The 21812-nt window shown below is 55.5% G+C and overlaps 1 protein-coding gene across 5 annotated transcripts in view; it reads right to left on the reverse strand.

Annotated features, from left to right (window-relative positions):
• Positions 1 to 2413: 2413 nt before the first annotated feature.
• The window catches only part of KAZN (kazrin, periplakin interacting protein), a 225788-nt gene continuing 206389 nt past the window's right edge, over positions 2414 to 21812 (reverse strand). For 2 of the 5 annotated variants that reach the window (XM_056331912.1, XM_056331913.1), the window contains 7 exons: positions 15059 to 15250; positions 6880 to 7016; positions 6307 to 6477; positions 5736 to 5925; positions 5407 to 5537; positions 5067 to 5117; positions 2414 to 4487 (listed from right to left, as the gene is read on the reverse strand). In XM_056331912.1, coding sequence (XP_056187887.1) covers positions 4320 to 4487; positions 5067 to 5117; positions 5407 to 5537; positions 5736 to 5925; positions 6307 to 6477; positions 6880 to 7016; positions 15059 to 15250 — 1040 coding nt within the window. In that variant the 3' untranslated portion in view covers positions 2414 to 4319. The other 3 variants (XM_056331916.1, XM_056331914.1, XM_056331915.1) reach the window with 3 other exon arrangements.

Consider the following 21812-nt stretch of genomic DNA (forward strand, 5'->3'; position numbering starts at 1 on the left):
CTCAGAAAGGCATTTCCAACATGGGCTTTGGACACACCCAGCAGTAGGAGCAGAAGACACCTTCAAGGAAAACACTGAAACCAGGTGAATAAACGACAGGAACATTTCCAGATTTTCCAGCAATCCTAAGGAACAAACCAGCAGCCTCAGCAGCGGCCCTGGTCACCAGCACTCAGGGAGATGCCACCGTTTGTGGCCCCCATCACCCGCAGCCTGTGCCCGACCGCATCTAACTCCACCAACTGCCGTGATGATTTAGTCAGGAGTTAGGGTATGCAGGTTGAGCTCCTTCGTGCCAAGCAGAGCTCAGGGAGGTGAGGTAACCTGCCTAAAGCGGGGGGTGAGTCAGCACCGAGGCAGGAAACCTCCCTGGGACTCGCCCCTGCTGCAGCCTCCAACCACGCTCCTGATCTACAGGTTATTAGTGCGCGGCTCCGGTTGGAACGGCGCTGGAAGACAACGTCAGGGCGAGCACAGCTCGCTTGCCCACCGGTGAAGGAGCGCAGCAGACCCCAGGTGCCCCCCTCCACAGGGTACCCTGGCTGCCCCGGCACAACACCCCATGCCGGGCATGGAGCCGTGACATTTTTCTTTCTTGGTCAAAAGTCCTCACCGGGGAAACGCGCGTGTGACTGCGCAACGACATCCTGGGTGCAAAGTGCAGAAACACCGCCAGCCAGACCGAAACCAAACACGCCTGGTCTGACAAACCGCCTGGCCTCGCTCGTCTGGCCCTTTCCGTGCCTCTAAGGCACCAAGAGGTCTGGTCTCCAGCCGGGAGCGCTGCAGGGGGTCGTTGACTTTGGGTACCCCACTGGCCACGTGAGCCTCCGGCCATGGGCACAGTGTCACCGAGGCGGCTGCTGTGTCCCCTGCGCTGGCTTCGGCAGCTGCGACGCTGCTGGCTCCAGGCCCAGATGCGGCTCGGGGACTGCTCACATGATGGCAGCATCGCAGCACGCTGCAGCAGGGATGCAGCTGATGTGCAAGAGGATGCAGCAGCCGTGCAGCGGGGTCAGGTTCCTGCAGCCCAGGCATACTGGCTTCCACTGCCAGGGAAAAACAGGTCTGGGAGGAACAAAGCCACCAAGGAGGTACATCTCCCAGCCCAGGGCACCTGTGGGCTGCAGGGAACAAGCCCCCTCTGCTCGCCCTGGTGCAACCAGCCCTGGTGGAGACGATGACACCGGTTTCCCCCTCACCAGGGACAGGTGGTGGCCCAGGACACCCATCATGGTCCCACAGCACCTGCTAGAACCGCTGAGAGGCAAGACCCATGCCTGGACTGGTGTTGCACCCACAGCCCTGCTGCACTCCCCGCTGCTGAAGGGTGCTCGCAGCTTTGAAACCCGTGGGTGGGGTGGGCAAGCACCCGCACCCTGTCCCTCGCACCCTGCAAAGCAAGGGCAAAACCAAGGATTTGCAGGGAACCGCTCCGAGCCTGGCAAATCCTGCCACAGTCTGTGCCTGCCTCATCCCTGCTGCAATCCACAGTCACTTTAATGCGATGTTAAATTCCCAGTCTTACAGCTCCAGGTGACAGAGCTGGGCAGCCAGCTGGCTGCTAGGTATTTCTTTGTTTGTTGTTATTTTCTTTTTATTTCTTCCTCAAACTCCCTCCATCATTTCAGACTACAGTGGCTCTTACCTGCTCTGCAGCTGCTCACAAACCCAGAAGGACATTTCTGTTAAAAAAAAAGGAAAAAAAAAAAAGGTACATCTTTCAATCTATACTATACCCTCATGGGTTAGAAAAACAGAAAATCATTGCAAGTTTTTTCTGAAATGGTCATTTATTTTTTTTTTCCCCAGTCAATCGTAGCTTGTGTACCTTGAGCGGCTCTGACGACGGAACGGGGCTGGGGGATGCTTTCCCGCGGGGCACCGTGCCCTCCCCAGCCACACCACGGCACCAGCCACCCGGTGCCACCTGCCCGCAGCCCCCTGGCCCCGTTGGAGGTGCTGGCACAAGTGACCAATGCCTTCCACAAAGTAATAATATATCTCTCCATAAAAAAACTGTAACAATAATTTATCTGCTAACAAGCATTAAGAGCACAAAACCACCTCATTTCTCTGCCCCACCTGCTCCTCTTGCACCTTAGCATTACGCGTTCTGTATCCAAGAGGGACATCTCGCCGTTTCCCCACATTCCCAAATCTTTACTTACCTTAAATCCTTAAACTTGCTGTTTTTACAGCTGCACCGACAGCCCTGGCCTCCCACCAGCATCACCGCATCTGGCTGTGAGTGCTTGGCCGGCAGCTGGTCCGGGGGAAGAGCTGGTCCAGGGATGCAGCTGTCTCCCGCATCCCTGTCACCCCAGGGACCCCACCTGTGCCCATGTGCCACTGCCGACGCCAGCCCAGCATCTCCGTTGGACAAGCAATTAAATCACGTGGAGCTCACCCATACTTTAAAATAAGCTTTATTTAGATCTTTTATAATTTTATATTTGCATCCATGCCTTCAAGGATTCTCCCCCACTCACATGGGGAAAAGTTAAATCTAATGTTACCCATAATTCATATGCTATTTATCGAAGTTCTCTTTTAAATAAATCATCCTCTTAGTACTTTTTAGAATTATTTCCTAATTTACAAAAAAGCTGAAATGCAAAGGAAACTACTCAGTAACAAGGAAATTGCTCATCTGTTCTGGTGGTTTATAGTTTAAATTATAAAAACGCAAGGAGAACAAAAAAAAACAACCAACCAACGAACCAAACCCCAAAACCCCAACAAAACGTATAAAAATGCTTCTCTGCGGAGAAAGATGCCACGGGGCAAAGCCTGCCCTGCCAGCCCAGGTCCTCCCCTCGGCAGAGCCCGGGGGGCTGCTCCCTCCACTTGCCCCCCCATGGCCTCCCCGCATCATCCCTTAGGAATACACAGCGCGAGGGCATCAGCGGTTTAGTTCGGTGATTTAAGACAAAAATACCCCTTTTTCAACCGGGGTGCGCGTATCAGAATTAAGAAAAATAATACACTATTATAGCATCATTAAATAAATCTTAATACATTTTTTTTAAGAGCTTAAAATTATATCGTAAGCATTAAAGCATAAGGTACTTGTCTTGGCATAAGCAGAGCGCGGTGTGTGTTAGTGGGGAGGGGAAGCAGCGGCTGCGCCGGGGGGCTGCTCCCAGGGCATTCCCAGGGAATTCGGAAGCACAAGCTCCACCTGCGCCTCAAAATCACCCCGGTGCCACAAAAACCTCCCCGGCGGGGACTCGTACCGATTTCCCCAGCCCCTCCCCCGACAGCAGTAACACCCCACGTGGAAGCGGGGTGGCCAGCCCTGACCGGGCGACGTCTCAGGATATCTCGGGCTATCACCTCTCCCCTGCTCCCAGCTCATGCCAGATCCCCCAAATTTCACTTGAAGCAAAGGGTGAGCCCCCCAGATGTGGGGTAAGACAGAGGGCAAAGCTCCCACCAGTTTCACCCCCCCTCCCCGACCGATTTTCTGGCATGTATTTAAGTTTGCGTTTTCCAAGGCGTTAAGTGCTCCTGGGGCATCTGCAGCCACGGGGCCAAGAGTGCCCACAGTGGGGGGGGGGGTCCACGGTCCAGTCCCCCCCAGCAGCAGCTTCCCAGGACAGTACAGTACAAACACACCCTTCTTCCTCCCCGCCCCATCCCAACCGACATGGAAAAATATAAAAATCCCAAAACTTCTGCAATAATTTAGTTAGAATAGCTCCTCTGGGTTTGTGCAAATAAATTAAAACAACTAAAAAGGAACGTTAAAACACTTATTTCCAGACCGGCAGGCGTTACAACCAGCCCGTGTCGCCTCCGCGGGGTTCGGCCAGGAAGACATCACAGCGAATGAGATTTTTTTTTTTTTCATTTTTTTCCTTTTTGTGTGTGTGTGTGTTTTCTCTCTAAGGTCCCTCAGCTGGGCAGGTTCTTCGTCCCCAGGCGAGGACATCCCGCGGGCTGGGCTCCGGAAAACAGCGGGTTTCGGACAAGAGACGTCACAAGCACAAAGTGCACAATATTTTGGGTATTTACAGAGACACAGCAGTCCTTCAAGTTTCAAGTTTTGTCAAAAGAAGAAGGAAAAAGAACCAAAAAAGAACAGAACCCCAAAACAAAACCAACAAAAACCCAAACGGACAAACTGAAGTGACAACGGAGGAGTTATCAGTATGGAAGAAAAAAAAAATACAAAAAACCACCATGAAAAAAAGGAAAAAACTGAAGTTACGACACGGCTGCATCGCTCCCAAGACAACAGGTCACACGTCCACAGGCGGGGCTGGGGCAGGGGTATGTACAGCGGTGGCGGTGAGCCGGGGAGAGGTGGGGGGTCACCAGTCCGCATCCTCCTCGATGTAGTAGTCGGGGGCCGTACCGTCGAAGAGGCCGGGGTCGAGGGACTTGCGCTGCTTCCCCCGGGCAAACACCCTGGAGATGGAACCGAAGCCCATCTTCTCTTTCTTCTTTTTCCGCTTCTGGTCTTCCAGGTCCTCTAGAGACTGCGGGGGGAGAGGACACGTGTTTGGCCACGGCGCTTTTCATTGACCCCCTCACCCCCAGCTCCCAACAAGGATGATGGACCACAGGGTCCAGGTCCCCTAACAGATTTGGGTCCAGGTCCAAAGCAACATTAAGACCCTGGACCAAAAAATAAAAATATTTCTGAAATACACGATAGAATCTGCAGTGAAATTGGGCCCTCTACCCACATTTCTGGGATTTTGGTTTCTTCATCCAACTGCTTCAGGATTTTGGCTCCAGAAATCTAACACCAGAGCAAGCGGCTTACAAAAATACCCCCACGTTTTAGGGGCACATGCAGGAGAATAACCTGATCTAGGCTGTGCCTTACCAAAACTAAGACTGCAATGGCCCCTGAGCACAGCAACTGCCTACGGCATCACCTGGATTTGAGGGAAAATCTCAGAATTCTGAGATTACCATCCTGAATGGTAAGGCTTCTGTGTTTTTTTCCTCCCCTAAAAGCCCCAGCCACCGCCTCTGACAGCCCCCCCAAGTACTTGCTAGCACAGGACAGGGTCTCACGAGCAGGATTTAAACAGGGCTTTGTGCCCTACCTGTACGATTGGGTTGTGCAAGTTCTTCTGTACTGGTCCAGGACTGTCCCCCTGCGGCAGAAGGAGATGGATCCATCTGTATCAGCCTCAACTCAGCCTGGGACCCCCCACCCCCCCAGCAAAAAGCGGGTTGTTTGGGCAGCTGAAAGGCTGTGGGGCTGCAATAAACCCCCTGGGACGCAGCTCTCTGGGCCACTACGCCTCCAACCCATCCCCATCCCCAAACCCAGCAGCGCTCTGGGAAGTGAAGGACCTGCAGCATCCCCAGCACCCATCTCCCCAGCCAGACCCACAGAGTGGGGAGGCAAGCCCACCCCCCCCTGCCCCGTAGTGGCCTTACGTTGCAGAGTGAGTGCGTTCGATGCCGGGGTGAGTTGATGTCACTCGGCGTGGATGACCGGTCACCTTCGGCCGCGGAGGCGTCGGAGATGATGGACGGCTGCCGGGAGTGACAGGGACTCACTCTGACCGCTGGAAAGCAGAGCAGGGGGCATTGGGGAGTTAACATCGCGCCAGCAAAAAACATCACACCCATGCCCTGCAAAGCCTCTGAAGCGCTGCCAGAAAGTTGTGCCTGGTTTTCCTTTCCCTCTGGGGGGAATAAGGCAGCTCCCCGAAATGGTTTGGCCCGGAGAACTTGCCAGTGCCCCGACCCCAGGGGGTGCCCACCTTGCCGGTCCGCCGGGTGCTGGGGGTGCGAGTGGTAGAGGGTCTGCTGGCTCTGCCGGATGGCGGCCGTCAGCGGGAGGTCGGCCTGCATCACCCACTCCTGGTTGCCGTTCAGCACCGTCTCGCCCGGCATGGCCAAGGAGTGGCGCTTGGGGACGTCCTTGGTCAGCGTGGCGAGGGACTGCTTGGCCTGGGGAAGGACACCAAGGTGGTGGAGGGGGAAAACCGTATGAACACATCTCCCGGCACTGCAGAACCAGCAGCAACACGCCACGGCCAACCCGCCCTGCCCTTTGCAAGTAAATACCCGAACCCGTTGCTCCCTGCACCGAGGATAACCCGCTCCTTTTTAGCGATGGAGTCTTACTTTTGATTCTTACTTTTTCTGCCACTATTGCAATAACGCAAGCACTGCGGCGAACGCAGGCATGCAACCGCTGCGGCAAACAAATGCAATATGGCAATACACGCAGCAAAACCTGCCAGGGCGTTGGAAGCACCGGAGCCGCTGAGTCGAGCACCTGGCGCAGGGCTGACCCTTGAGACGTGCCCACCGCGTCTCCGAGCTCACCATGGCCAGCTCGGCCTCCAGCTCCTTCATGCGGTTGTCTTTCAGGTCGAGCTGGGAGCGGAGGGCACTGGCGTGGTCCGTCGCCTCCTTGGCTTGCCGCCGCAGCTCCCACTTCTCCCGCTCCAGGAGGTCCTTCTCCTTTGCCAGTGCCTTCACCGCGTCCTCGCTCTCCTGCCGGGACACGGGGCGGCCATCAGGAAGGGGAAACCCACCTGCTACTACAAACCCCTCTGCTGTGATCCCCTCAGGGACCACCCGACCTCTGCCTTGCCAAAGGGCAAGCAGCACCTTTGGGTGTCGCAAGAGCCCTGTGCCCGCAAGCAGGGAGCTGTGGGATGTGGCCGGTCCCCCGAAAAGGGATGCCGGGCATGCACCTGCTTAAAATTACAACCGATTCCCCACACCTGGCTCGCTGGCCACATTTCCTCTGGGATTTATTTATCCTTAACTCCCTCCAGTCCAGCCCTTGCAGCAGGGGAGCAGAGTTTCACCCGATTGCAACCCAGGTCTTGCGCTCATGCCACTGCCAGCCCCCCACGCCACGAGACCCCGGCGCTGGGCTCCCACGCTCACTTTCCTATGCTGCTCGTAGTTCCTGATGAAGTCGCGGAGCTGCTCCTCGCGGCTCTCCAGCGTGGCGTACAGCTGCTGCATCTGGCTCACCAGGTCCGTCTTCTCTGCCTTCAAGCGTTTGCGGTCGGCTTTCATGGCTGCAGGAGAGATGACGGCTCGAGCGTGGGGGCACAGAACCTTTCTTTTGCCTCCATCACTTTTACTTGTCGAGGAAAAATCATCAAAATTATGACCCTGGGGCTGGGCTGGGTGCAGATGCCCACTCATCCCCATCGCTGCTCCCCTGCAACCCCCTGAAATGCCCATCGCATCGCTGCTGTAGCTCCTAATCATCCCCTGCTCTCCAAGGGGCAGCTCAGCCCCTGCAGAAGGCGATTTGGGAGCAAAACTGCTGCTGCAGCCACAGGGCCCGGCGCAGGAAAACCTGCTGCTCCCTTCCAGGATAAATAAACCACAACCGGTTTATTTTTAGCAGCCAGGCAGATTCCTGCAGCGCTCCCACGAGCCCAGGGCACGGCTCCCCGCGTGCCCCCTTCCAGCTCAGCAATGCTGCATGGGGATGGAGCGGGATGCGATGTGGGGGGGTTTGGCCAGCCCCCCAGAGGAAATCAAGACCTTTGTGTTTTCCCTCGCCCACGCACCAGCAAGGGATGCTCGCCGACCACCAACCCGGGGACAGCTTTGCTGTAAGTCTGGTAAAACCGGGGAGGCATTAGAGAAATACCACGTAGGACAAAGGGCTTCAGTAATTTCCGCACGTTAAGGGCTTTGCCCAAGCCTTGAACTTGGTCCTTGGCAGCGCTGCAGAAATGCCCCGCGGCTCCCTGCTCCAGATACAACCCACCCCCCAAAAATAATACGCAGAATCAAAATGCAAACATTGCTTTTTGTTATAGGACAGACTCTGCGTGCTTTTCCACCCGGAGGAAGTGCTGCTCTCAGGGGAGTGGGATGGTATGAAACAACCCCTGCCCCTCCAGCGCTCGCTGCACTGCAAGCAGCTGAGCCTTGTGACTCACCCCTCTCCATAAGAAAAAAATAATAAATCCAACTCCCCTCCAAATCCCCAGAAAAACCAACCCCAAGCCCACCGAGAGCTGTCTGTATTACAAAACCCTCCAGATGACAGCACCATCACGAGTGGGACCCATCTCCACACACGGGTCCAACCTATTTCTATTAAAGAAACCCAGGAGGAGCGTTTCAGCACAGGCGGTGCGTCCCACCCGCCCCGTCAGGAGTCACTCTGTCTGGGGGCTCATCCTGCCCCATGATGGGCCTCAGCTCCTCCCGACGAGACACGTGTGTGATAAAGACTGGATGGAGGAATGCAAGAAAACCATTACCACGGCACGCTTACGAGGAAATTAATTCCCTTTGTGCAATGAGCACCTTCGGTACCCTTGGCTTTGCGCCTCTGCCCTCCGCCAGCCCAGGAAGGCTTGTGCGGACCCTCCCTCGGCTGGGGACCCTCAGCCCCGGAGCTGCTTTTTGTTAAGTACTCAGATAAAAGCATTTCCACCTGTGTGCAGGCAAGGAGAACATTGATATTAGATCCACACCAGCATCCTCAGGCAGAATAACCTACTAACAGCACCGTGTGTAACGCACCAGCGTAATGCACTGCCACAGCCCCCTAAAGAAGAGTAGCACCCCTGCTCAGCCAGCTGTCGAGCTCACCGCAGCCACCTCCCGCATCCCATCCCAGGTCATCAGGACTGCTGACTCGCGGAGGGATGTGCTCGGGAAGGAATTTCTTTCCGTCCACAGTTGTTGCTGTACACGTGTGCTGGGGAGATGCTTGGGATGGAGCCAGTAAGGGCTTGCAGGTTAGCGCAGGAAAAGGTTTGGGGGGGGCGGAAATCAGACCACAGGGTGGAAGAAGAGGGAGACGTTTGGGACAACACAGATTGTCATCCATTAAAAACCGGGAGCTGAAATTTTGAGATTTTTCGGACTAACTACTCTGCTATTAAGCATTGCAGGTAAATCTAAACACGGAAAAACAACAAACCAGCTAAGAAATGCCATAACGATTCCCGTTGTCCTGTGACAGGGAGCACTGGGGGTTCCTCCTTGCCTGCTTCAACGAACGTGACTCCTCCTGGGACAACTGAGCTCCTTCCCACACCAGGACTTTCCTTACTTTTTTCCCCACTTAGGAAATTCCTACAGAAACCATCTAAAAATAACCGCAAGAGGACTACAGGTAAGGTTTTAAAAAAGCCCTTCCCACCACCTGCGTGTCTTTAACCACACGTGACCTCAAAACTCATTCCAAAAGCAGAAGGAAGGATGCGCGGAGCGAGCCAGACCCGCGGAGCCGGGTACCCAGCACCACCGTCCATGCTGGCTGCCGTTCCAGGGCACATGTTAGGTGACCTGGGCTCCAGCAGGGGAATTTCTGCCCCTCAGAACCCTGCCCAGGCAGGGTCCGTCTCAGCCCCATCCCCGCAGGACATCACGCTGCCAAAACCCCCGTCTTCAAGCCCTTGAACGCTTTGTGACACTTATATAGGAATTTTTTCATTTCCTTGAGGATACCGAGAGGCTCTTGCCAAAGTTTAAGTCACATCTGCACTGGATGATGCTGGAGACAACAAAAGGCTCCTAATGAATTTAATTAAAGAGTGAGTCCTCTATAGCATACAACCTGTTTTAATTAGTGGCAGCGTTCAGGGTCCTTAAAGATTTACAGAAAACACTTCATCGCTTGCCAAAAATTCAACAACTGTTCAGAAGTACTATTAGGAAAAGAGCACCTACCACCTCCCAGGGTTGAATATTTACCAGTATTCAGGCTAAGCAGTGCAGCAGGAAGGTAATGGACTTTGGCTACTGCAAGAGCAGTTTCTTTCCTATTAACCCCAATGGACAATTTACCTTTTGTTTCAATTGGGATTTGAGAGATTTGCTAAAATTAATGCACTTTTTTTTCCCTCCCTGCCATTACCAGCACTCTCCCTCCTCCGAAACTGATTAGCTCCTCAGCTTACAGAAGATTTATCAGCCATTTGAGAACGTAATTCCAAACCCAATTAATAGGAAATTAATTGAAAGAGGCAGGAGAAAAATAAGAAGTTAGGCAGAAGCGAGCAGTTAGGGCTGCCAGTGGCTCCTGGACCGAGCACCGCTTGGTGCAGCAGCTTAATAGGTTCTTAGCAAACAAGCCTGGCTAATTACTCAGCCAGGGAAAATGAGCCATTGCAATCCACGGTGTGACGGCAGGGGCAGCCAAGGGGCAATAAAGTGGGTTTTCACTGGCCATCGGGGCCATCCCAGGAGACGAAATGGTGAAATTTTTTCTTTAATCTGACAACCCAGGGCCACGTTTCTGTGTCCCACCCCCTCAGGAACAGCTCAATACACACCGCCCTCCCGCCCATCTGCACGGTGGGCTCCAGCAAAATCTCCGACCTGTTCGTCGACCCAAGACAGCAAGAGAAGCAAGAAATCCTAAACCTGTACCGTGAGTGGAAACTGTTTACCTCACGCAGCTTATTTGCATTATTTATTTTCCCCTCCCACCCACAGCACATGGCAGAAGCAGAGGGGGAACCCACCAGCCCCCCCTCAGACTCAGCACCTTGGCACCAGCCCTGGCAGCAAGCGGTGGGCAAGACAGGTTGGGAACAGTGGTGTGGACCCCCCAGCCCCCATCACTGCCCCCCACGTCCCCGCTAGTCCTGTAGCAGGTCAGCCTGTGCTCCCGTTATTTGAGCTTCCACGTCCTGCCACACGATCCATCCCCTGAGCATCGCTCCTTCCGGAGAAGAAGGATGATGGCCACAGAGTGGTGACGGGACCCACTCTACACCAGACTCCTCTTGCAGCCAAAACAATTAAAAATCCCTGCCCCCCAGAGCCTTCTGTTTCTACCTTTACCTAATGAGCCGAAATCTAACCGCTCCCATGTGCCAGCCTGAGCGGTACATCCCTGGCCAGGGCAGAGGCACAGCTGAGCCGCCCAGCGATGCCACCACCGATGGTGCCACCACCCCACGGTCCCTGCCTTGACACCTCACCAGCCTGGATGGGAATTAGCTGCTGCTTGCTAAAACCGAGCATCTTCCTGCTACGATGGGGGCTGTGATAAATACCATCCCATCCCTTCAACATTAATAATATCTAATTAAGGGAAAGTGAGGCAGTGGTGGTTGCACCATCTAGCCCAGGTTTGCTTGGAGAACACCTGGATCATAATTAATTTGGCTTCCTTGGTAATGGGATGTTAGATGAAACCCACTATGTTTGGGCCACGGCAACCTGCCTCTGCTTGGCTACCTGCTCCCGGGATGAAGCGGCAGATCCCAAACACAAGGCAGGGCACTGGCAGCGGCCACGGCCACCTCTGACTCCCATCTGCTTGTGAGCGCTTCCCTTGCTGGGTACAAGGTGGATTTTCATACCAGGAATGGGATCCGAGCCAACTAACACTTACTGAGTCATGTACTTCTTCTCTAACACGGGGAAAGGCATGCTCGGGGGGCACCGCTCCAGCCTCGGCAATGCCCTGTGCAAGAGGAACGCGTAAACCCATCCTGTCCCATTAACATTCACTTAATTTCTCCTGTTTCTCTGCCCCAACCATGAAATTCAACATTGTCGCCATGACTAACCCATAAAATCAGTCAGCCCTGTGCAGGAGTCGCAGGCTCTGTAGTTAAACGGGCGCTGCCGTCACCGTCTGTGGAGATGGTCTTGCTGTCAAAGCCATCAATGTCACGCGGCGTCGGGCAGAGGCACCGCTCGCTCCCAGGTACACGGAGGTACGGTGGGGGCAGATTTGAGCAAAGTGCCAAATTTCAGGAACAACAACAACAAAAAATAATCATGTGAGGCGTTCACCTTGCGGGCATTTACCTGCAACCACCCTGCTGCGAGGCCAAGGGCTTGCCAAAGCAGAGCCCCAGGGGTCACCAAGCTGGTCAACGACTTGTGCTGTGACTTTAAGGTGGGTCTTCACAGGAGCAGAACAGGTTATCTGTACAGAGCCCCACGTCCTTTTGGTGGAGGGGGCTTCCTCCGCTGGGTCCAGGGCTGAGACGCCCATCTGCTGGATGCCCAACCACCAGGACACCCATCTGCTGGGACATCCAACTTCCCACTCCTTGGCCACCCCCTTTCACTGCAGCCAGCCAGGGGTGCTGGGGGTTTCTGCGGGGGGCTTGCCGCAGCCCAAACACCCTCCCTGGGGGCTCACAGCTCCGAGGTGCGGGTTTGCGAAGGAGGAGACCACGCTACGACCCATTTGCGGAGCAGACGCCAAGCCGGATCACGCCTCCCCGAGCCGCGGGAAAGCCAGCCCAAGGTCTCCACCTTGGCAGTCGAAAAGGAAACAGAAACCAGGTTTGCTCTCCCTGTGATAATCCCGCAGGTGAGCTCTGGCATATTGGATAAACCTGCCCACAAACGGGGCTGCTGCCATTAGCCCACACACTCACAGATGTCACCTGGCCAAGAGGCTCCTCAAGTCCTCCAGGCGCTCGGGCACAGTCCCTTGCAGCAGCAGGACCAGCAGCAATAAAGCTGTCTGCAACTTCTCCTGCCAGAGATTTCTGCATCAGAAATCCAGAACACATCCACACCTTTCCAACCAGGGCTGGGGAAAAATATCTACGTGCATTAACACTGTAAGCATGATCGGGAGTCCCAGCCCCAGCCAAGGAGGAGAGGATGGTAGGACGTAGCGCTATGGGATTCTACTTGGACGTGAACCGATTTTGAAAAAAGTGCAAGCGATGGAATTAGCCCAGAAAAAGGTGCAACAAGGAAGCCTAAAGCACATGCTGCTGGGGATACTGAAACTGCTCGAGTCAGTCCTGCAGAGCAGCCTGTGCTGCTGCAGATCCCTGCTCCCCCCCTCAGCACGGCACCGGGAAGGTGCCCCACGGGCTGGTCACCGGCTCTGCCCCCGTGCAAAATCGGGACGGGCTGGAAACGCACTGCCAAAGAGGGACGATGAGCCCACGCTCCTCCACCCAGACCAAACAGAACCCTGCGTGGCCATGGAAAACAAAGGCACTTGAACCTGCAGGAGCCCCCCTGAAAGCAAACCCTGCCGGCAAACCTTCTCCGCTTCCCTCGGCATGAAGGCCCTGTGAGCCAACATCTATCTGAACCGGTTGCGTCGTGCTTCCAGGCTCAGAGCCAGCAACGACAACAGATTTCCATATAATTTATCTGCTAACGACGTTACACGCGCCCCAAGGCTGGCCTTGCACCGCTGCAGGCGCAGGGATGCTGCAGCCGATGCTGCCGGGCATCCTTCAGCCAGGAGCACGGGGCTGGGCAGCGCTGCGTGCTGTGGGGTGGGGGCAGCTCTGGGAGCCACGGGGATCGGCTGACACGAAGTCCTGAGCTACAGGACAGTGTGGCCGGGTATCCCACAGCTCCCTGTGCTGCCTTATCCCGCAGCTCCTTAACACAGAGCCATTACTTCCCCCAGCGCCTCTATTAGCAGACACGTTTCTCCTGGCAGAGCCATTCACCAGGCGCAGTTATTGCCGTTTTTTCCCCCTTTTTGGCTACAGATAACTTTTTCACAGAAAGGAAAAAGGATTTTTCCCCATCCCTCCAGCTGCTGATCCCGTTTCCATATTACCCATCTCCATATCCGCCGCCGTGCTAAGCCTGCTCTGCTGCCCAGCGCCTCCAGCCCAGCTCGTGGGGCCGGATCCAGCACGGCGAGCTTTTCCAAATTACCCCAAAGCTTTCCAGTATTGCAGGGGAGGGACGGAGCATCGATTTAAAAAGGCTTCTTGTTACGCACCATTCCAAGTGCAAGCTGAGATTCCCGCTTCCCAGCCATCACACCTGCAAAGAAGTCCTGGAAAACCAATCCCAGTGGCTCACATCGCAGCCCAATAAAAAACCTACATTATATTCCTTAAATACTCACGATTCTCAAGCCAACCCCAGTTTTTCTCTATACTATCCTCCGCAGAAGTGCTTATAACCTCGCTGCAGCTTCCTAGATGACTACCACTAATTTTTTTTGGAAAGAGGCTTAAAATAGTTCTGCTTTTCTGTATTTTGTGTTTATCAGCACTTCTCCCTCCCCGTCCACACGGAGCAAACATTCTCTCATTAAGGTTTTTCTTCTCCAGTTACAGTTTTATAGACCCAGAGCATTTTCTGCTGCTGGAGGCTGCACTGGTGGCCTGAGAGGGCTCAAGATTTTAAAGATATTTTGGCTGTTACTAATTTATAGGAATGTTTTTGCCAATCAGAGAGCAATAGAATAATATTTTCTGAAATTCCCTCCCCAAAAGGAGACTCAGGCCAATTCCCTGCCCCCCCTCTACATCTCAGCCCCTCGGCTGGGGGAAGATGTGATGGGTTGGGGCTCTCCCACCCTGCAGCCCCTCCTGTGCCGCTCAGCCTCTGAGCACGAGTCCTTCTGGCAGCCTCTCCATAACCCGCAAACAGGAGCCGACACGCAGAAGTTACACTCGGTACGTGCAGGATTTGAGATGATATTTAGAGCCGCGGCACTGCAAGGGTTGAAGCAGAAGAGCTTTCCCCCACCCAGGCTCACCCCCTGGCTCCAGCCAGATCCTCCTGCCCGGACAGAAGTTTTTGGGGTAACAAAGCTGCGCCGCGGTGTTGCGCTCTGCTCGCCCCATTCCCTTGCCTGCAGCACCCCAATCCACGCGTGACAGCAGGAGACCCGGCCCCTGCCTCCAGCAGCGCTCCCGCTAACTCCAGGCGGGATAAAGCAAACTGCAGCCACCAGGAAACTCTGCTGCTTCCCTCCTAGAGTCCGAGGGGCTGGGATCCAACGCACCCCCACCTCACCAGCTGCCTTGCAGCTGCTCCCTTGGCTCTACTCTACAGCTGGCTGCAGCGGGATTCCTTCGCAAATGCCCTCCATCCCATTTCCCAGCTCGTCCTGTCCCAGTGCCACCCCTCGTCCCATCCCAGTACCACCCCTCATCCCATCCCAGTGCCACCCCTTGTCCCGTCCCAGTGCCACCCCTCGCCAGGGCAGGACAGCAGGGGGGTCCCAGGGAGCACTGTCCTGCCATCACCCCCCCCCCCCCCACATGCACACAGTGAATGCATGCTGCCCAGCCCAAGTGAAAAGGACAGGTTTTCCTTGCCTCAGTGATTAATTTCTTGGAATTTTGGGGTTGTGCTGGGGGGGTGCACGCGAGGAAGGACGCGCAGCCCTTACCCTGCAGAGCCTCCTTGGCGCGTGCCAGCTCCTGCTCCTTCTGCGCCAGCTGCACCTTCAGCTCGGTGGCCGAGAGCACCTCCGGGGACTTGCTGCCGTGCGTCTCCTCCAGGTCTTTCGTCAGCATTTCCTTCATTTGCCGGAGCAGGTGAACCTCCTCCTGCAGCTGGGCCACCTCCTCCCGCAGCAGCGCTGGAGGAAGAGGAGACACAATGTGAGGAAGTGACCGACGGCTCCCGGCACGGCCCCACACACCCGCTGCAAACTCCAACCCGGGGGAAACGCTGCCGAGGCGACCACCCCACGTGCAAAACCGCTTTGCACAGCCCAAAACCTGCAGCAGTGCTCGCAGCACACCGGGACCGGAGGAGGAGGAGGAAGGATGTGATGGGGAGGTGCCGGGTAGGGAGTGGGGAGCCTTCCCTGGGTACTGGTTTCCAGTTTTTGCATTAAGAAATTAAAAATAAGTGTTAATACATAATAGTAATAATAATAAACCAAGAACCACCTCCCCACCCAAACCACTCACTGGTGGGGTGCTCATATGGCCAGCATCCCACAGAGGCTGCTGAGCTCTGCTGTGCCCCATAGGATGCGCTTCAGTCTGCTCCGGCCAGCCACGCGTGTGGGGTGTACTCAGAAATATTCAGCAAAACCTCTCTGAGACTGGGAAAGGGAAGACGATGCTTCCACCTGCGGACCTGAATCCTGAATTTTTCAGGTTTACACTGGGTGAAAGCTACACCCCTCACAGCAGCCGCGTGGCAAAAGCATCCCAGTGCATCCCAGCACATCCCAGCCTGGGTCCCCTCTGCAGCGGGAAAGCTCCAGCAACCTCCTTTCCTACAGCTATGCCCACTCCTGGGGGTCATAAAGTGCTTTTCTGCTATTCCTACATTGCACCCATACCCTCACTTCCCCTCGCTACCCTGTTCCTGCAAAGCACTGCTGGGCCATGCATGCGCCGCTGCGATCCTCCGCACGAGCCAGACATCGCGATGCAAAATGACTCGCGGCAGCGTGCGAACAGCTTTATTCTGCTTCCCCCGCCCCCGCCCCCACCCCCCGCCTTTGAGAACACACAGAGAAAAAACCCTTACTCATCCAAAGGGGGTTAGTGATTGCTTGGGTTTGCACCGTGCCTGGGGATATGGGGAGAAAACCCCCACCCCTCAGCATGCATGTTATGGTTACAGAAAAACAAAAGAAATCAACACCCTATCTCCAAGCTGCTGCTGTTGGGTCCTTTCCCCAGTATCAGACACCCTGGGGGCCACCAGCTGGGCACGAAACACAGAGGGTTTGTCTCCTATTTTTGCCGAGGTCCCTCCACTCGCGCTGGCGAAGCGGCGGAGCAGACTGTGGCGGCAGGACAGGGAGAGGCGGCTCCCCCCCGGCCCCACCAGCAGTTGCGCCAGGAAGGCATAAAATCTGGTTTGCATACTTGAAATGCTTCCCGTATGAAAACTGGCAAGGCCCCATGCTGTAAATTATTTAGCAGTAAAGTCACTAACGAGGAACAGTCGAGCTCCGGGCTGCAGATTTCGGTGCAGTCCAAAGCGCTTTCTTGAAATTCATGTAAAAAGCAAGAATCGAGAGGGGGTCAAGGCTGGAGGCGTCTTCCCCTGGGGGGGCTGCAGAAGTGCAGCGTTTCCCCTCCAGCCTTTGGGAAGCCGGGGGGATGCGAGGGACCCGTACACGTGTAGTATTTGCTGTGCAAAACCCACCCAGCGCCTTCCCCAGGTGCGCAAAACCCCGGGCGACCCCACAGAGCACCAGTGCCTGCCACGAACCGCTCAGGTTTCCCACATGGATAATTAATTTCCACGTCTCGTTCCAAGCCACCTCACCCAGGAGATGGGGTGGGCTGCCCCCAGCAAAGACCCAGTGCGGGAGGAGGGAGGCAGGGCAGTTGGCGCAAGGGCGATGGAACCCGCCGGGTTTCTGCAAATTGCAGCATTTTGGTGGGAACCCCTGAACAGTCCCAAGGAAGGGCAGCCCGGGGGGTGGATTTATGCAGCAGGGAATCCTGGAGGGGTCCTTGGGCACAGCCCGAAAGCAGATTTTCAGCCGCTTCTTACAAAGCTCCTGTCTACAAAGCGCTGCCCAACACAGCTTCCCCGAAACCACCGTTCTGCTCCAGCCCTGGTTAGAAAACGGCAAAAAGCACCCCAAAGGCGTTCCTCCTTTGAAGCAGGCTACAAGGCCATTTAATCCCCAGCTTCATACTCTGCTCCTGAAACCACTGCAAGATTAAATCCAAGATCCAGAAGAAGCTGCAGGTGCAAGCAGGGAAGGAGCGTATGGCACCGTGTGCCCCGTGCCACCGGCTGCCAGGCACACAGCTTCAGCTGCACGCTTATGGCAAAACCTCAGCTATGGAACCCCAGATCAACCAGAAACCAGGGATTCTTGCTTTGGCATATCCATATAATTTAAGATATATATACATCATCTATTAAAAAAAATGTATTGTGCTTTGTGATACGTATTCATTTTTGCAATACATCTACATTTTGTAATACATACATATATTGCAAAGCACAATCCCCTTTTTTTACAGATAGATATACACATAAAAATTGCAACACGCAGGCCACGCAGCCAAGGTGCGCCAGGAAAACCCTACACCCCTTGCTAGGCTTGGAGAGTGAAAGACCTCACCAGTTTTTCAATACACCGCCAAGCACTGCAGTCCTTGCTCCCCTCCCAGCTCCCTCCTGGGGCTGCTGCCGGTGCCTTCACCATAAAAACCTGGAACAGGCTTTGTGGCAAGACAAACCATCCGGACCCTTCCCATCGAGTTTCTAAAGGGCTTTCTGGGAAAGAAGCTGGCATTTCAGGGAAGCGATGGGAGTGACAGCATCTCCCGGTCTCCTTTGGAAACCATTTCACGAGCGATTTCTTGCATCATTCCAAGCTTCTTCACAGCACCCGCTGCCAGGCAGGCTGGACGGCAGCAGAGCCCCGGTGTTGCCTTGCACCTGTCATTACCCTCCGCTGCGCAGGATTCCCACCCCGCTCTGATATTCCCCCGGGCTCCCCATCCCTCCCACCCATGCCAAGTTTAAGCGCCTCAATAAATGATTCAAAAAGCGCCATTTGCAGGCAGCCCTTAGCGATCCTTACAGAAAAGTTCCAATAACTGGGAAAATAGGGCCAATTATTCAGGAACCTCATTCCAACCCCTATTCTTCCCCATGCAGACGGCTCGGCAGGGATTTCCATACACTTTCCCGTGGGCTGGATGGGTCTGGGTCTCCAGCTGAAGGCACAAAGGTGCTGCCCATGGCTTGAAGCGAGCATCCCCTCTCTAACGGGGGCCGGGGCTCAGCACCCCACACATGGGGCTCCACACGCATCCCCAACATGATGCAAAAATACAATGTGGAGGACAGAATAATTTTTTTTTTAAATTTTTGCAGTTTGCCCTTGCAAGCATTGCTACGCTGGGGTGCAAAGTTACATGTGCTGTTAGGAATTGCCTCCCAAATGTAACAACCTCGAGGCAAAAAGCTGCCACAGCACATTTTCCCCAGCATTTTTGCCCCTTTTTATCTTTTTAACCTTTTTTTGGAGTACATGTGTGACTACACGCTACAATTCCTGAGGACCTGGGGGGAAGGAGGTATCATCCCGCACGGACGAGCCCTGTCACACGCTGGCTCATTCCAGCCCTTTCCAAATCTGCCCCAAGTGGGCAGCGATAAAATTAATGCAATTTAAACATTTCCCGGACTAACTGACAAAAACTACCATTCATGCTGAAATAACTGGCTGTTAATTATCTTTCAGTTGATAGCATTAAACTTCCCTGACACTATCGAATTCTGCACCCTTGACGCTTTAAGCCCTGAAGAGACAACGTAAATAAGACTTTTGCAGGGGTTTTAATTGTGGCGGACACCTCCAGACAGCATCTGGGGCCGAAGTTTCCACTCCTGCTCCTGCAAATCCCACCTTGGGCTCCTCTCGGCAGCAGATCCACCGGCCATGCAGCAGCAAAGCCTTTTACTGGCCTTGGAGCTGGCATCACTTTAAAAACATCCATTTAAAAGCCTTTTTTTCCCCTGTGTAACTCAGCTGACACGATTGCTGTACACGCGTTTCTGTCTTGAGAGGGTACAGATTAAAAATGAATGCGGTGTAAACGTCAAGCTTTATGTTGGTGAAATTAGTATCTTGGGTGAAAGCTGCATTTTGTGCCGCTGTTGCAAGTTTGCCAGCAAGATGGTTTTTGCTTTGCTGGGCACAAGTCAAGGGGGTTTTTATCCAGGACATCAGCAGGGAAACGGCCAGATGATGGAAGCGTGCCCTGGCTCACGGCAGTGATGGCCACACGTGGGCAGAGAGCACATCTTGCTGTGGACCAAGCGCTGAAGATCAGTGGATCAACCCCCAGGGGTGATTTGCACAGGTGATCCCTGCACGGGGATGCAAGCGGGGGAAAAAAAAAAAAAGGGGGAAAGATGGGAAAATGCAAAATCTCTGAGCTAACGGCATCACCTAACAGACCTTCACCCACTGAGAGCATGAACCCTCGGTCATCGTTCCCTCCCTCCTGCAGGGCTCTGGCTCAGGATCGATCGATAGTAGGTACACACACACACACGTAAATACACATGGACATACATACGCCTCTGTCCTGGGATGGCAAGTACAAGGGTCATACAATAAAGAGTATCATTAGAAGAAAACAACGATTTAAGACCCAGGGATCAGCCTAGCGAGTACTTTAAAGAGCATCCCAGCGCCTTTGCTCCTTCAGCAGCTCTCCAGCTTGGGAGCCAAGCCTCCTGCAGGAAGGTCCAGCCTGACATCGCTCCCAAACAGCCTGCAGGACGTCCAGCTTTCCTCCCTCGGCACATCCCAACACGGCATAATTCGGAGGAAAAGCAGGAAGAACCAGGCACCGGGCTGGGTGACAGCCAGGCATGGAGCAGGGGGACCAGCCACTGCCACACCGATGTCTGCAAGGAGCCGGCCTCTCCGCAGAGGAGCCCACACTCGATAAAACATTTGCTTTGTGCAAAACACGCTCAGATTTGCAAAAGACCCAGTTACCGCCGCTGCCTGGGACCTGCTGGTGCAACATCAACGTGTCCAGCCTCTCCCTCAGACACCACGCTGGACGCACCGCGGCTCAAAACCAAAGCCCCATGCAGCAGCATCTCCTCGAGGGGTCAAGAACAAGGGCCTGTGACTTAGTGACCTGTCCATCACGACACCCAGCCCAGGCCTGCTGCCGCACATCCCAGCTCCATCCCTGGGCACAGCACCTACCGCAGCACCGCGGTGCTTTGGGGACCACCACTCCCTCCCAGGTGGGCAGTGGGACCCCAGCCATGCCCAGCAGAGCCTCTCGGGCTAACGAAGGGAATTTTGGTTCCACACATCCATCATTTACTTTCCAAGGAGAAAGCTTTAGATTCCACCCCTGCTACCGCCGTTATGCTGCGAGTGAGCGAGCTGTCACGCCTGGACATGGGTACGCATGCTCCTCAGCAAGTTCAGGTTAAAGCTTTCGCCCAACACACATACATCCTCGCTACCGCCATTTCTGAGCATGCTCTGAGTTCGACACCCGCTTGGCCTCGGTGCATCCATAGGGTCACATGCTTCCAGACACTTGGCCTCGGTGCTTCGATAGGGTCTCACCCCGGGACAGGACCCCCAGCCATACGCCCCCACTGTGCACCATCAACCGGCACTCGCGTCCGCCTGCAAATTTACCCGTGTCCTGCCACCCCCCACTCCCCTGAATTACCCCCGTGTCCTGTCCCTCACTCCCCCCAAATTACCCCCATGTCCTGCCACCCCCCCCTCCCCCCCCCCCCCCCCCCCCCCAGAAGGACTATTCCCCCACACAGACCCCTGCTCGGCTGCCCTGTCTGCACACCGGTGGCTGTCGCACAACGGATATAAAAAAAAAATAATCAAACCTGATATAAACCTCCCGTGCATGCCGGGGCGGGGGGAGGGGATGGGCAGAGGGGCTCGGGGGTTGCTTACAACAGCACAGAGGATTTTAAAAGCAGCCGGCCGGTGGGCTGCGACCGGCTCCCAGCACGCTCCAACTTCGCCAGACAAAATGGGCTACGGGGTGCGGGGGGCCGCCCGCGGGGGAGCTGGACCCCCTGGCCCCAGCCCCGGCGTTGCCCTGGGAGCGGGGGCCCAGCCCGCACGCCACGACCACCCTCGGCGGCCCGGGCGAGCTTCGAGGCCGCTCGGCAGCCGCCCGTGTTTTGTTCCTCCCAGGAGGAAGCGAACTGCAACGGCACAAAGCCAGCGGGGGAGGGCAACACCCGCCGGGCCGCGGCCCCCCCGCGCCGCCCTGCGAGGCGGCGGGACCCCCCGGGACCCCCTTACCTGCGTGGGCTACGCGGGGACACAGCACCCTGCCCTGAGCATCGTCCCCCGCTGCCCCTCGCTGTCCCCAGGGACCCGAACAATAGGCCGGGAGCGGAGCGAAACGCCGCTGGCCGCGGCGCGTCCCCGGCTCGCTCTCCTGCTCCGACTTCATGGCGGGGGCCGGGGGGCTCGGGGGTCCCGGGCTTTGGGGCTCCCCGGGCGGGCAAGCTCCTCCCCAGCACGGCGCTGCACGGAAGTACGGTGGACGCTACCTGTGCCGGGAATTTGACCCGTCGCCGGTGGCCGCGTTGCCCCAGCCTGATGTCACGCCAGCAGGAGTGGCTCTGCCCGCAGCCCAGCCGAGGTGCGCAGGATGAGGCCCGCAGCTCTCCCCGCCGCCCCG

This window comes from Falco biarmicus, chromosome 3, assembly GCF_023638135.1.
Source record: "Falco biarmicus isolate bFalBia1 chromosome 3, bFalBia1.pri, whole genome shotgun sequence".
NCBI classification, from domain to species: Eukaryota; Metazoa; Chordata; class Aves; order Falconiformes; family Falconidae; genus Falco; species Falco biarmicus.